We start from the raw sequence: 16,920 nt of genomic DNA, 5'->3' as shown, positions 1-16,920 counted from the left end.
TGTTTTGGAAAAATGTAAAACTTTTTATAGCTGGTATTAGGCAGTAGGTATTATTCTGCAACTTGATTTGTTAGCTCAATGTTATGTTTTTGATGTGCATCTGTTTATATACAGAACTTCAGTCCATTCTTTTCCATGACAATGTAACATTTCATTGTACAAACACACCCAATGTATTTATCCATTTTCCTCTTGGTGGACATTGGAGATTCTAATTTCTTGCTTTCACAAACATGCAGCAGTGACTATTCTTGTACATGTGGGAGTGTTTCTCTTAAGGTATATCTTAAAGGTGGAATTGCTGGGTGGTAGGGCACAAAAGCAGATGTTACTTTTGTTACTAAGTGATGATAAATTGTTTCCTAAAGGAGGCTGCTCCAGCTCACTCATAAGTCGTCTTGTTGCCCCATTCCTTATTCACCCTTGGCATTGTCACACTTCATAATTTTTACCAATTTGATGGGTGTAAAATGGTGTGTCAGTGTTGCTTTCTTCCCCTTTCCCTGATGAATTTTAAGAAGCAGTTTTTCATATGTGTCTTGCAATTTGGGTTTCTTCTTGCATCAGCTTTTCAAGTTTATATATAGGCAATACAGAACTTGCTCTGCCAAAGACAATGAATAGTAAAATATGTATTTCTCTTCCACAGAAAACCAGTGTTTGGAAAGAGGGTGAGAAAGGTGGGGTAAAAGGAATAAAATTGATGGGAAAAAAAACATATATGCCTAGGGGAAAATGGAGATAGAGGCAGACAGACAGACTCTAGGAACAAAGAGAAAGATGGGGAAAGTGGAAGGGAGACTCAGTTGATGTTTAGCTGAATGCCAGATGAATGTGGTTGGTAGAGCTTTAAAGTCAAACCTCTGTGTTCAAATCTACCATTTCCTAGCTGGGTACCTGAGGCATGTTACTTGCAATCTCCTGGCTTTGGTTTGCTGATCTATAAAACTGCATAGTGATGATTTATTACATTAGAATATGCATACATTAGAATAGAGAATAATAACTCAAATCATGTTAGCAATTTTTAACATGATTTCACAGCCCTAAAAATAGAATCATAGCACTTTGGGAACTACTCGAGGAAATGAGTAGTCTTGCCTGGGCCCTACCACTTAGCATTTAGATCTGCGTAGTCCAGTACAGCAGTGATGAGCCATGGGTGGTTACTGAGCCCTTGAAAGTGGCTAGTTTAAATGGAGATGTGCTGTAAGTGTAAAATGCACATCAGATTTTGGAGTTTTAGTATGAAAAAAAGAATGTAAAATATCTCATTAATAACTTTCAAAACATGGCCTTATGATAGTTTTTGGATAGATATATGGGTTAAATAAAATATATTATTAAAATTAACTTCATCTATTATTTATGCCATTATTAAAATAGCTACGAGAAAATCTAAAATTACATATGTGAGTCGCATACTTCTATTGGACAGTGCTAATTTAGAGGCTCTGATTCTGAACTGAGAGCCATAGCAGGTTCCACATCCAAAATAGTGTCTTGTTTCTTCCTACAAACATACTGACAGAAGGAGGGACTGAAGGGAAGAAAAGAGCATCCTGCAGACAGCCAGGTGAAAAATCAGACTCAAGGCCAAAGGTGACCCGAGGTCAGATGTTTTTCATCTCACGTGCCTGATTGGACTTCCTGATGGGAAATCCCTTAAAAAATGAGATAGGGCAACCTGAGGGATGCCTTCATGCAGACGTCCCTACTAAAAGGGAACGAGACTTGAATCCAGCCTTCCAGGACTGCATGTAATTCGATGATGTTTGTGAAATGAATGCCAAAGAAACAACCTGAAAATAGATGGCAAAAGAGCAGTTGACCTACTACAGAAAATATAGATGTATCTTCTGATATGTGAGTATAAGCACTGTGATAAAATATATATATATCTATATATATATTTGTTTATGACCCAAGTAAAGGCCTGTGAGCATGACGAAAAGGTGGGTTATTTAGAAAGGCTGAAAGCTTCCAGAATGTTGGAAGGGGAGATACTGGAGCCTGGAGGGAGAAATGCTGTTTGTTCTCAAACCAGAAAAAGTAGGCTTTGTAAGTATCATCTGGTGCACTGTTGGAGCTAATACTTAGGGGAGGAAACCTACAAGTTGTTTTTGGTAGTGGAACCTTTGTTTTAAAAATCACAAATATTCTATTTTTAATTATATTTGAATTCCCTTCTCCCAAGTATCCTCTAGCACTTAAGCCTCTCTGTCTTTTTCTCTGTATCTTAAAAATACTTGTTAGTAGTGTCTCTAGCTGAGGGTTCTTTGTATTCTTAAATCATCGTTTGACTTCCCCCCCTTTGCAGGAAAGGACTCTCTCTCTCACTTTCTTTGAAAATCTGAGTCATAGATTTAGATGTGAATGAGACCTTAGAGTTTATCTGGAAATACTAAGAATTGCTAATATATTTCTAGTACTTTGCAGTTTATATTGCAGAGCACATTTGACTCCCAGACACCCAGTGAAGTAAGTAGAGAACTATTATTGTTGGTGTTGGTAGCCTCACTTTACCAATGAGTAGGCTTTTAGTAGCTGCACTGGTGTTGGCACTGATGTCTGAAGTCAAATCTTGGACTTCTGACCCTGTGTCCTGCTGTCCTTCTAGGACCTCATTCATTCTACTCCAGAGCATTTAGCCCAGGGCTAATGCATTCTTACTGACTCTAGTTGGCTTCTTACTGAAGTAAGGGGCTTGGGTCTTCTCAAGTGAACCACGTGGATAGATTTAATGGAATTTGGATTCAGATAATATTAAACTCAATAAACTAAGCCATAATCTGTGGCTTAACCTTCCAGCTTATTACAATAGCTTGAGATCCTGGGTTGCTTTGAAAAAATGCTTGTGTGTCATCCCATCCCAAACCAATAAAATCAAAGTGGGGAAGGAGGACAGGTATTCTGTCTCTCTCTTTTTAAAGTATTTTTATTGAGGTGTCTTCACACACATTCCCTCTCTTTGTTTTAGCAATGATTATGTTCTTAATCAACAGTTTTTAACAGTTTTATTCACACACAATGTTCTTGTTTTCTATGATTAATTTCATTGATAGTATTTGTTTTTCTTTAGTTAAAGAAAAATAAAATAATGCAAATTCTATGGCTTATTTCCTTTTAGCCAGTTCCTTAAACTAAACATCTAGCTCACTTTTACCCATGAAAGTTTCCTGCTGGCTCTTTAAAAGTTTTTAGCTGTCAGCCGACCTTGCCTGCAGGGACATTAGTCAGCCTCTGCTTCCACTGGACTCACTTTCTCATCCCCTGACCCTGAGGCACCTCCTCTTCCTTCCTGTCCTCTGCCTTACTTTCTAGTTTCCTTGATTCATCCCTCTGCTCTTCTTCCTCATGAACTTTCTTCCATCCTCACGGCCCTAGCTTTTCTTCTTGCATCTGCACGGACATCATACATATTTTTTCTCTTTCTTTCCTTTTATAAAACTTCCCATCTCTGGGAATGTCCCAAACCCTGAATCCCCTAAAAAGGAAGCTCATGTTGGATATTGCAGCAGTTCAGACGTAGCCTCGGTGGGCTCGTGCTCACAGAGAATTGTGAAGGTGTCATCGAAGAAAGGCACGCCCTGCCTTCCCTTGGATCCACTTAGCCACAGACCTTCTGCTCCATGACGGGCACATGGCTCACAGAGAGATGAGCATGAGGCACACCTCTAAGTGTGAGCTGGTTTTTTTTTTTTAATGCAAATTTTTTGAGCTATATTCATGCACCATATAATCCATCCAAAATATACAATCAGTGGCTCACAGTATCATTACATAGTTGTGCATTCATCACCGCATTAATTTTAAAACATTTTTATTACTCCAAAAAAGGAAACAAAAATGAAAAGGAAAACCCAAAACATCCCACACCTCTTGTCCCCACCCCCACTATTTTTTTTTAACAGTTTTATTCACGCACCATACAATCCATCCTAAGTGTACAATCAATGGCTCTTGGCATAATCACATAGCCATGCATTCACCGCTACAGTTAATATTAGAACATTCTCATTTCTTCCAAAGAAAAAAATCTTATATCCTTTTTATCCCCATATTACTGACATTTAGCTTTGATATAGTGCCTCTGTTACAATTAAGGCAAGCATATTATAATGTTATTGTTAACTGTAGACCTTAGTTTACATTTATTGTATTTTTCCCATATACCACCCTATTATTAACACCTTGTAATAGTGATGTATGCTTGTTCTAGTTTGCGTAAGAACTTTCTTATATTTATATAATTAACAACCATCATTGTCCATTCTAGGTTTTGCTAAGTTATACAGTCTCAGTTTTTATCCTGTAGCTTTCCTTCTGGTGACATCTAGCCTTCCTCTTTCAATGATACTCACACTTAGCTTTGTTAATTACATTTACAATATCGTGCTACCCTCACACAATATTGTACTGTCCATTTCTGAACCTTTAGAATCAACCTTATTGAGCATTCTGTACTCCTTACGTATTGATTGCCCAATTTCTGTCCTCTTTCTGTCTCCTGATAATGTATGCTTTTGACTTTAAATCTCTAAATTTGCTCATTATAGTTAGTTCATATTAGTGAGACCATGCAATATTTTCCTTTTGTTTCTAGTTTATTTGGCTCGACATAGTGTCCTCAAGGCTCAATCATATTGTTACAGGGCTCACAACATCATTTCTTTCTGCAGCCATGCAATACTCTATTGTATGTATATACCACATCAATTGCTGGACCCTTGGGCTGTCTCCATCATTGGCGATCCTGAATAATGCTGCCGTATACCTTGGTGTGAAAATGTCCATTCGTGTCCCTCCTTTCAGTTCTTCTGGGTATATACTAGTAACGGTGTGTGTGCTTATCCTGTCTGTCCACCCACAGTCTGAGGGAGCAGTGACTCGTCTACGTGGCTTAGTAGTGTGTCTCTTCAAAAGCTTTGTGGAAGCTGGCTACTTTCTACTGAACATCTGGCTAGATTCAAAGAAATAATTGGGATTCTTAGATGAAGCAAATTTCTGTTGATCCCTTCAGTCCAAATCAAATCTCATTAGAACTCAACTTTGTAAGATTTGTTTAAAATCTAACTGGCCTCCTGTATGTATTCACTGGAAAGTTGCTCATCCCTAACAGTTTGCCAAGAAGGGTATTATGTACATTGTGAGGTCAACACACTTAATGGTTAATTAAAAGTAGAATAAAGTAATATATATATTATGTCTAAGACTATAGACATTATACCCAGGAATATATACATACATACAGGCATACATGCATATATGTATGTGCATATGTGTCTGTGTGTGTATATCTATCTATCTATCTATCTATCTATCTATACACTTATATGTATATATATTCCTGAAAAGCTCTTCATTCTTCAGAACTGACATCTTCATAGTCCAGAGTACCTCAGCTTTCTTCAACTGCCCTGAGAGACTGCATTTCTCATCTAGTCTTTACTCAATTCTTGTGACATTCTCAGCTCTAGAACTTGCTTTTTCCACTATGCTAGGTGTCTCAGCCTGTGTAGTGGCAAGGAAGCACATAGATGACACAAAGAAATAAAGTAATAGTTCTGCCAGGCAAATGGGAGCAAGAATTAGCAATTGACTTAACATCAGCAAAATTTTCCTCTGCTCTAATGTGCCTCTAACCTGTGTTGTTTGGTTGTAGGAGCTCGTGTTAATGCCAAGGACAACATGTGGCTGACCCCACTGCACCGGGCTGTGGCTTCCAGAAGTGAAGTGAGTGATTCCCATATTTAATATAGCACTTCCAACCCTAGGGAAAAAAATCACTGATTTCTGCTAAATTAGGGGTCCTCACTGGTAATCAAAAGGCTGATCTGTAATGCAGAAGGATTACCAAAAATGAACAACTGGCTGTTCATTGAGCACCTCCTAAGTGACAGACATGCTGCCAGGAGGGATATCTGGAATAGTCCAAGATGTGCAACATGATCCTAATTCAGGGAGCTAGCAGTTGAGCTGGTCCTTAAGGATGACTCAGTCAGGGGACTCCAGGCCAAGAGAAAGAGAGAAGGTGAGGTAGGAGAGGACAAGAGGCATGGGAGGGAATGAATGATGGTTTCTGCTGAATGTGCTTGGAACATGGGAGTGTGGCCAGAGATAAGTCTTATTTTAAAAGATGGCCAAATTGTAGAGGTCCTGGCATCCTCTGAGCAGTGAGAAGTGGTCACAGCAAAGGAATGAGAGCTTAGATCAGTGTTTTAGAAAGATCACTTTGGGGACAACATGGCAATCGTCTAGAGGGGGAAGATTTAGGCAGAAGTATCAGAAAGAGGCCAAAGACATCTAAAATGGCCAGGATGGAGGGGGGCATGGAGAGAAATAAAAAAATTGAGAGATAATTCCAAGATACCTTGAAAGGGAAAGGTAGAAAAGAAGGTCCTAGATGAAAGGTGATGCAATTAACTCAGAAGGTGCGGAGGCAGAGGTGCAGGGGTTGGGGAAGTTCATCAGTTCTGTTTGAGCATGCTGAGTTTGGCAAACATATCACTGAAATGTAGGCTCTATGAGGGCAGGGGTCTTTGCTCCTTGATGTATCCCACGTCTGGTGCACTGTAGGTACTCTTTAAAGAATTTGCTGTTGGATGCTGGGAATTTAGGTGAAGAGGGCTAATAGATTATTTTTAATTATCTGTATAGGTATAGAGCTCAGGGGAGAGGGAGGATGGTCATTAAAAATATGGTGAATGGATCAGATGGTGCAGGGAGAGTATAAGGGTTGTAGAAGATCATTGTGGAGAAGGAGGGAGGCAGGGAGCCCTGGTGTATCTCAGTCTCGAAGATGGATCAGACAAGGTGCCCAGCTTGTATCCAAGGACACAAGAGGTTCTAACTTCACAGGCACTTGGCGTTTGATGACTAGTCTTCGGTAGCTGATTTTAGCCAAGTGAAGCAGCTTCTCTGCTACTGGAGCAGATAATGTTTTCCAGGCACCTCAAGGAACAAGAGGTGTTGTTGAGAAAGCATCCATGCAAGTCAGAAGTGTCCATGGCTTTTCCACTTGGACAGCTATCACAGCTTAGTGTTCATAGTGTGTCTTGCGGTGCTGTGGGATTTGGGTATTATTTTTTTAATTTAATTTTTTAAAAGGTTGGTTGTATTCTCTTTCATTCCAACCCACATAGAATGAGGGAAGCATGTTGCCTGGTTTAGACCTTAGGGAATTCAGAATCTTCCTGTTAGCCTATGTTTCATTCTGTCTTGGCTGGGAAGGCAGGGACGGGGGTTGCTTGGGTTAGCATGACTAGCTTTATGACTCAGCATAGAAAAATATCACGTGGTCTTTTAAGACCACTTGATCTTTGGTAGATTTCTTTTAAGTGTCTTTTGGAAAAGATGGGATTATTTCTTTTGCCAATAGCGAGGTCTTTTTAGTAAAAAAACAAAAAAAATTACTAAGCACTCCGATGTGCCAGGCACTGTTCTTGGTGATGCAGCTACAAAGAAAAATAAGACACAGCGTGCCTGCCATTAGGAAGCTTGTGGTCTAATAGGAGAGAAAGATGCACAAACAGATGATTTCAGTATGCCACCTTTCCTAAGTGATTTCTGCCTTGGTTAGCTCAGTTAGCAGTGAGGGCTCCAATCCCGAAAACATCCATTTTCCTTCCATCATCAGCCCACCTTATTTCCATGATTAAGGGTGTTTAGAGTCTGTCAGCTCAATGATGGATGGACTTTCATATCTGAAAAAAAGCATTTGTTGCTTCTCCAAGTAACCAGCTTGGTTTGTTGGAGGAAAAAAAAATCCCTTGCAGGTGTCTCTTGCCAGAAAGGAATTAAAGAAAAAAAAGCTGTGAATTTTAAATAATCAGGGCATATTATAAACTTGCTAAGAAGAATGTTTTCATAGTAATATCTGTCACAGCAAGTTGGAACATTGCTTATGAAAATTAGAATTTTTCTGTTAGAGCTGTCTGTGGAGTGAACATCTTATTTCCAAGCACATTGCTATGCTGCAGAAGTTCTAATTTCAGATTGCCTTCTTCTTTTGAACTTAGTCCCATTACCATTATTATTTTTTTTTCCTTTTTGAAAGCTCTACTGAATGATAATCGAAAAACAAACCATTGTACATATTTAAACTGTATAATTTGAACAGTTTTGAACATATGTATGCATCTGTGAAACCATCATCTCAATCAACATAAAGTACAGATCTACTACCCCCCAAAATTTCCTTGCGCCCCTTTGTAATCTATCTCTCCCTACCCCATTCTCTTAACCTCCAATCCTCAAACAACTTTAGAATTTTCTATCACTAAAGGTTAGTTAGCATTTTCTACAGTTTTTATGAATCCAATGTCATCATTTTCTGCCTTATTCTATATAGTAGCTGGGGGAGGGAAGTAGGCTTGAGAGGAAAGATCAGTGAAAGTTTGGACTGGGAGTTTGGAATCTGGCTGCTAGTACTTTCCAAAGGGAATATGTGGCTTCCATATGAGAGAGAGCTGACACGTATGTCTATTGCTTAATTTATAAGCACCAATACTATTTACAAGAATGAAAACCATTTCTTCATTGAAGAAATATAGTAAATGCCATACTATCTTCAAAGCTGCTTTCTTTCTTTCTTTCTTTTTTAAAGACAACAGTTAATTGATCACTGTTTTAGTTTGCAAGCTGCCAGAATGCAATATACCAGAACTATAATGGTTTTTAAGAAGGGGAATTTAATAAGTTGCAAGTTGTTTTTACAGTTCTAAGCCCATAAAAATGGCCATACTAAGGCATCTAGGGAAAGATAACTTAATTCAAGGAAGGCCAATGGGTCTGAAACAGCTCTGTCAGCTGCATAGTCATGTGGTTGGCATCTGCTGATCCCTTTCTCCTGGGCTCCATTGCTTTCAGCCTCTTTTCCTGTGGGGGTTTCTCACTTTGCTTCTCTGGGGCTGGCCTTCATCTCTTGGCTTCCTTTGGCTCTCTCCAGATTCTGGCTTGCTTAACATCTCATAAGAAGGCACACGGCTATGTCTTCTAGGCTCCAAGCATCTCCAAACATCCGTGTCTATGTCACCAACTGTCGGCATCTGTGTCAGCTCTCTCTCTGTTGACTCTGTAGTTTCTGTTGCCTCCGCAAGGTTGAATTGGGATTAAAACATGGGTGTATAATACTTTCAAGCCAGCACAGTCACTCAGGGTTCAGAGTTCAATCAAGGAAGCGAACCATTATGAGAGATGTAGAGTAAGAGGCCGATTATAGGAATTTATTATAGGAATTAGATTTTACACAATTGTGAGAGCCGCGGCAGAAATCTGTGTGAGGCTGGCACCTCAGTTTCTGTTTGACCCTGAAGTCACTTTAGGTCAGCAGTTCTGGCAATTGAAAAGAAAAGCCAGATATGGAATGGGAGAGAGCAAGGACAAACTAAAATGCATGCCTGTCCTATACTGCCTCCAACACTGAGCCTGTGGGTACCTTCCAGAAGGAACTCACGCTCTTTACCTCAGAGTTGCACATGCACCAGGCCAGGTATTGGAGACACTGAAGGAGGAGATATGGTAGGATCTGAAGAGGCATCAACCTGGGTACTGCCCTGAACCAACAAGGTGATCCAACTGATGAGTGACATCGTGTACAAGCTGCAACAGTACCCTGCACACTATCCAATAGCCAGGCTGCTGGCTTCATTGTCTTCCGAAATTCATGCTGGTTTGTCTCGTGGCCAACTATAAAGAGAACAATACAGAGAAGGGAATACTGGGAAATGTAGTTCAACTTGGCTATTGAACATTATAAAACTACTATAGAAATTGTTATTCTATTTTAATTGAAAAGATCTCCTAGACAACAAGCTCCCTGAAATGAGTGCCATGTCTGTTGCTTGCCTTTGTATTTCTGGCATAAAGTAAAGATTTAAATTAATGACTGGATTTTCAACTTCAGCTATGATAACATGATTCTCTGTGTATGACTGCTGACATGGAACTGGTATATACCATATCAGACTGCTAGTGACAATCATCTTCCACACAGGCGAGATAGACTGACTCAAAGCTTCTGGTATTCTTTGCATGAGAAGCCAATTATGCCATTGGAACCATGCAAAATCAGGAATAATCCCATTAATTGAACAAAATTAATTTGAACAAAGTTTCAAAATTGCATGTAACTTCGATATCACAAGTAAAATTTATGAAACTTTTTTCCATCTAGGCAAAAATTTATGTTCGTATGTTATGTCTGGAAAAATTAAGTTCAGTGCTAAATTCATTTCCTGAGCCTTTTATAGCAACAAAAGTGTGGTAGATTGAATTATATACCCCAACATAGACAAATTCTTAACCTTAATCTGCGTTCTGGGATGTGGATCCACTGTAAATAGGACTTCTTGAAGATATTTTTTGTTAAGGTATGGCCTAACTTTATGAGGGTGGTTCTTAATTCCTATTTACTAGAGACCTTATAAAGAGAAGAAACCAAAAGCCATAAAAGTTGGAGAAGACCATAGGGAGAAGCAGGAAGTCAGCAGAAACTGGAAGAGACACAAGGAGTGAAAAATCACCACGTGACAGGAGGCAGAGTTGCAATCCAGGGATGCCACACACGTTGAGTAGAAACTATGACCTTGCTGATGCCTTGATTTTGGACTTCTAAGTTCTGAAACCATGGGCCTATAAATTCCTGTTAAGACAACCCATTGTGTGCTATTTGTCATAGCAGCCTGGCAGACTAAGACAAGGAGTATTAGAATCACAATAACTATTCAACCATCACCCATACAACATTATGAAAAGTCCTCCACAGATGAGAAGGTAAATCAAGACATAGTCCCCTTGAAATCCCTCCCAACTAGATTGGGTTCTAGAACCCACTGCCAGGCTGTGATGTCTGCTCCCTCCTGACCCCATGTGTCCTGCCTTACCCCCTCCCCGAGTCTGGCAAGTCTGGGATTCCCAGGGAGGAAAGAGTTTGGAGCCAATCAGCATTGTCTCCCTTTCATTCCCTACGGGTGACTCTGGCCTCTCCTCCACTTTCTCTAAATACTCTCAAAGCTTTTAAGAAACAAAGAAAGGGCATCTCTTAATAAAATATTAGGGAACTGTATTTTGCAATATTAGATAACATAGATGAGTGACAGATGGGGCTGTCAGGGAGAATTTCCTCAAGTGTTGTGAAATATTTCATATGGTTTTCCATGTTGGTTTTTTGTTTCTCTTTCTTGGGAAAGAGTGGCTACAAGAGAAAGACATTAAATGCATACCAACCCAGAGAGTTTAGCACATGCTAATTGAAGCATACACATTCGAAGAGGTACTATTAAGTGCGCTTTCAGGCCTTGAGGGTGTGTTCTCTGAGGACACAGTGCTACAATTGTTAGGGCAGGCAACCAAGCACAAAGCCCATGGTGGTCTATAGGCAAAGACACCCTTTCTTCTCTAAGGAGCTGAGAATATCATCAAAGGAGAATGCTAAACTTTCCCCATCCATGTCCTAGTGACCACCTTTTTAGTTATAAATGTAAAAAACGGTTGTGTCCTGTCTTTAGGACAAAGGGTTGAGGATGTTGTGTCCCTGTAGGCATTATCATTATGAGCATTTATTGAGCATTCATGTGTGCTAAGCAGAATGCTAAACACTTTCTGTGCTTCGTCTCATTTTAACCTCTGAGTTTTGGATAGATACTATTATTAATCCTAATTTAGGAAACACAACCTCAGATAGGTTAAGTAATGAGCCTAAAAAGACACAGCCAGTAAGTAGAGGAGAGGTACTAGATGATCTGCTCGCTTAACCATCATCCTATACTGCTTCCCTCAAAGCGTACATACCCATTTTGCGCACCCAGTAAAATGGATATATGTTTAGTGTCTGTGCAGTTAGACGTCCCAACAGGTATAAGATGTTTCCCAGAGCTGAGCAGGATAAGCATTTAAAAAAATTTTTGAATTTATGTTTTTGCCTTTCCTCTAAAAAACATTGTCATTGTTGTGGGCTAAATATTAGTAGGCAGGAGGATTGGAAAAATTATATGGAGGTTTATAACAGATTGCTAATATTATTGTTTTATTTTAATTATCTCTATGATTATAAAAAGATTTTTATATGTAGATCATAGATCATATTTGGAATGGGAAGAAAGTATACTTTTAGAATCTATTACTCAACATACAGATGAGTGATACTTAGATGAGGTGTGCATTAAAATCTTTGGGGGTCCTTGTTAAAATACTTGCTCTAGGAACTCACCCCCAGAGAGTCTGAGGAAGCCTGTGGTCTGGCCCAGGAATCTTAACGAGAAGATTTTGATGCATGTGGTTTACATATCACACTTTGAGATGTGAAATTGAAGTTTCAGAATACTTTAGTATCTGCCCTTTACCATGTTTAAAGCCAGTACTTCTAGAACAGCTTCATTAGAATTCTTTCATGGCCCAAAGTCTCCAGTGAACCCCCTTTGAACTACTAATTCTCAGAATAATTATCCTTTGATAATAATTATAATGATAAAGGGTGACTTTAGTTTGATGATGAGTATTTTAAAGGAATAATCCCATTAATTGAACAAATTAGTTGGGCACCAAGTTATACTATTCTTAGAAAATATGAAATTGCTATAATCTATACAGCTTAGAAGCTACAAATGATGACAGTAATAGAATAAATGCTTCCAGGATTTGAGTGCAGCCTCAGAGAGTCAGGCCAAGGTAAATGTTCCATTCATACTTCCAGATCACCAAATACAGAATTGGCTGAGGATTACACCAATATATTTATCCTACACAAATTTATTGAAAATACACTATGTGTGTAAGGTGCCTACCAGGCTTTGTAGAAAGTGCAAAGTCGAATACAACTCAGACTTTAGTCTCACAGAACTTGTAATTTATAAAATTAGACATTACGTATGCCTGCAAGAACTAGACATAGTCATAAACAATTACCTTTCTTTTTTTTTTTGCATGAGCAGGCACTGGGAATCAAACCTGGGTCTCCAGAATGGCAGGCGAGAACTCTGCCTGCTGAGCCACCATGGCCCGCCCACAATTACTTTTCTATGAGTAATTTCTGAACACTTAAATACATTGCACATTTGAGAATAAAAAAAAAAAAACATGAAGGGTGAGAGTTTTTAATACTCTGCTTCTTATTTTTTCCTCATTGTTTCATTGTGCCACTATGTATTCTACTTCTTTTTACAAGGTTGGAGTGGTCTTTTATGAAAAGAGAAAGTCAATGTTTTAGTTTTCTAATGCTGCTGGAATGCAGTATACCAGAAATGGGTTGGCTTTTATAAAGGGGTTAATTAAATGACAAGTTTACAGGTCTCAGGCCATAAAAATGTCCAAACTAAGGCATCCAGAAAAAGATACCTTGACTCAAGAAAGGTTGATGGATTCTGGAATGCCTCTGGTCAGCTGGGAAGACATGTAGCTGGTGTCTGCTGGTCCCTTTGCCTTCTGGTTTCAAACAGCTTCCCTGGGGGCTTGTCTTCTGCATATCCAAACATATCTATCTGTGTTGGCTCTATACTTTTTCCAAAATAGTTCCCTTTTAAAGGACTCCATTAAGTGGATTAAGACCCACCTTAAATGGAAACCACTTAATCAAAAGGTCCCACCAACAATTGGGTGGGTCACATCTCCTTGGAAATAACTTAATCAAAAATCCCATACTATAATATTAAATCAGGATTAAATAACATGGCTTTTCTGGATATGCAACAGTTTCAAACTGGCATATTCCACCCTCTGGACCCCAAAAGACATGTTCTTTCCATATACAAAATACATTAATTCCGTCACAATATCACAGAAGCCTTAAGCCATTTAGGTAACAATACAAATACAATACAAACTCAGAAACAGTACAGAATCTTATCAAAGTTAGTCACAGGCATGGTCTATCCCAAGGCAAAAATTCTCCTCTGGCTCTTGACCTGTGAAACTCAGAACAAGTTATCTGCTGCCAGTATACAAAGGAGGGACAGTCATAGGATACATATTCCCATTTCCATAGGGAGAAATTGGAAGGAACACAGGGATCACAGGATCCAAACAGTTCCTACAACCAACAGGGCAAACCCATTATATTTCAAAATCTGAGTCACTTATCCTCTGAGTTTGATAGAGCAGCAGTCCCACCCTCTCCAAGGGGTTACACAGCAGCCCTGTTCTCTCCAAACACTGGGATGAGGGTTGCAAAATTAGGGGCATTAGAAGGACCACCTTTTTCTTGGCCCCATCCTCTCCAAGCATTGGGTAGCACCTGGGCTCTATGCCATCTCTGGGGCACATGCTCAACCTCTTCAGAACAATGCAGCAATAACCAGGCTCCCCCCATCCCTGGGGAATGCGATCCACCCTCTCCAATGCCTGGGATGCCAAAACTCTTTCTGAGCAATGAAGTAGAAGGCCCACCCTCTGCTTATGGGGCAAGCTCACCCAAGATTTCCTGGCTCCAGACCTTAGCTTCCATGGCTCTGCCTTTGAAATACTTTTTCCTTCAGTTTGTCCCTTTTTTGTCCCTTTTAGTTCTGACTGGCAGTGATTCTGTTTATACAGATCCCACAACACTCTTGTCAGTTTTCTATGTAGTATGCAGGGATCATAACCATCAGACAATAGGACCTTCCACAAACCCTTTTGGATAACTCCATCTCCAATACTGGCTTGTCCTGTAATAGCTGATTCATTCCATGTTTGGTTAAATCCTCACCAAGGCACTATTTTCTGGGGTCTCACTTTCTGGAAGCCCAGAAATTTCCAGACCATTAATTTCTGGTTTCTTTATACCCAAGAGTTCAATTCTCAGTTTATCCCTTTCCTGTCACATTTCACTATAAGCTGCAAGGAAAATGCAGGCTACATTTTCTACATTTAATTTGGAAAAATTTTCATCTAAGTATCTTAGATCATGGCTTTTAAATTCTCCTTTCCATCTAATACCAGTACTTAATTTTGCCAAATTCTCCACCACTTTAAAGCAAGGATCACCTGCCTTCTAGTTTGCAATGTCGCATTCCTCATTTCTATCTAAGGCCTTATTGGGAGTATCTTTACAGTCCGTATTTCTACCAACAATCTCTTCAAAGCATTCTAGGTCTTTATTTTCAACTCCTCACAATTCTTCCTGAATCTTCTCCTTATCCATTTAAAAGACCATCTCACCATGTTTGGTATTTGCAAACAGCAGCTCTCCACTCCCAGTACTGAAATCTGTTTTAGATTGCTAATGCTGCAGAAATGTAATATACCAGAAATGGGTTGCCTTTTATAAAGGGAATTTACTAAATTATAAGTTTATAGTTCTAAGGCCATAAAAATATCCAAATTAAAGCATGCAGAGAAAGATACCTTGACTCAAGAAAGGCCAGTGGCATCTGGAACACCTCTGTCAGCTGGGAAGGCACATGGCTGGCATCTGCTGGTCCTTTGGCTTCTGGTTTCAAATGGTTTCCCCAGAGGCATTTTCTTTGTACATCTCCAAGTGTATCTGTCTGTGTAGGCTCTGAGCTTTTTCCAAAATGGTTCCCTCTTAAAGGACTCCAGTAAGCAGATTAAGACTGACCTTGAATGGGTGGAGATGCATCTCCATGGAAACAACTTAATCAGAAAGATCCCACCCTACAATATTAAATCAGACTTAAATAACATGGTTTTTCTGAGGTATACAACAGTTTCAAACTGGCACAGTCATAAAAGGTAGAGAAATGAAGTGACTGTAAATGCCATCTCCAATTCCCTCCATTGAGTTAAAAATTTGTATGTCTTTGTATTTTTTCATTTTAATATTCTGTTAATTAATTTTTACTGTCTCCTACAAAAGTATTGGCTCCTGAGGGATTTGAAATAATAATGATGTTTTAAAAAACTGGTCCTTCACTACAAATAGTTTGGGAGGCACTGCTTTTAAGTACCTTGTCTTGGTTCAGAAAGTGTTCAGCTTCCCTTCCCCTATACTAGTTTCTTTTCATCCTTGTACATTTCTGTAAGAACATTCTATTGGATATTAATTTTTAGTCAGTGTGCGTTATTGTAAAAGAGACTGCTTTTAAATTAACCAAATCATTAATTCTCAAAATAGCCCCAAAATTACTCCCTCTCAAGTCTATGAAAAAAATTTCCAAGATTTGATTTCTCTGATGAACACTACAATGTACAATATGGCCTTTCATGAGCCATAGCCAATCTATGACACTTTTACAAAGAGTTAATAACAGAGTGGTATATGGGGGAAAAAACGTACCTATTTTTTTTAAACTACGGACAACAGATAACAGTAATATATTAATCTCGTTTCGTCAACTATAACAAATGAATGACACCAATATTAGGGGTGGTAGTGAGGGGTATGGGATGTTTTGGTTTCATTTTTATTTCTTTTTGGAGTAATAAAAATGTCCTAAAACTGATTGTAGTGATGATTGCACAACTGTGTGATGAGGCTGTGAGCCATTGATTATATATTTTGGATGGATCATATGGTATGTGAATATATCTTAATAAAATTTGCATTAAAAAATAGAAAGTTTCCAAAATTAAAATTTTTGAAAAATTGTGCAATTGAAAACAGAAGATGAAAAAAAAAAAAAAGGAACGGTTGCCTTTCTAAATCAAAACTTAGTTTTTGGCAAAATGTTGAATGAAATTTCTGTTAAATGTACTAAGCCACTTTGGCAAACTATAATTTCAGAGTTTAAAATTTTAAATAACAAATGAGAATTAACATTTGAAAGTATTTATGTCAGTGTGCTTTTTAAAAATTAAAGTACAGTGATCTAAAAGGAGTGTGGAGTTAAGTTCACAGGACTATGGAATATTAGAAATGGAGAAGGCCTTACGGGTCACCTGCTCTGACAGCTTCATTTTATAGGCGAGGTGACTGAAGTACAGGGCGGTACAGATTTACTGGCAGTAGGCCAGAGCTTACTCGTTGGACGGTTTCAGCCAAGCAGC

General features: G+C 38.9%; 1 protein-coding gene across 7 annotated transcripts in view; it reads left to right on the top strand.

The window, feature by feature from the left end:
• The window catches only part of ANKRD44 (ankyrin repeat domain 44), a 347,994-nt gene that overhangs the window by 194,709 nt on the left and 136,365 nt on the right, over positions 1-16,920 (top strand). For all 7 annotated transcript variants that reach the window (XM_077154544.1, XM_077154546.1, XM_077154543.1 and 4 more), the window contains one exon: positions 5,666-5,736. In XM_077154544.1, coding sequence (XP_077010659.1) covers positions 5,666-5,736 — 71 coding nt within the window. The remainder of the gene's footprint in view (positions 1-5,665; positions 5,737-16,920) is intronic.

This window comes from Tamandua tetradactyla, chromosome 3 (assembly GCF_023851605.1).
Source record: "Tamandua tetradactyla isolate mTamTet1 chromosome 3, mTamTet1.pri, whole genome shotgun sequence".
Lineage (NCBI taxonomy): Eukaryota > Metazoa > Chordata > Mammalia > Pilosa > Myrmecophagidae > Tamandua > Tamandua tetradactyla.
This window is presented reverse-complemented; position numbering and strand designations above follow the sequence as displayed.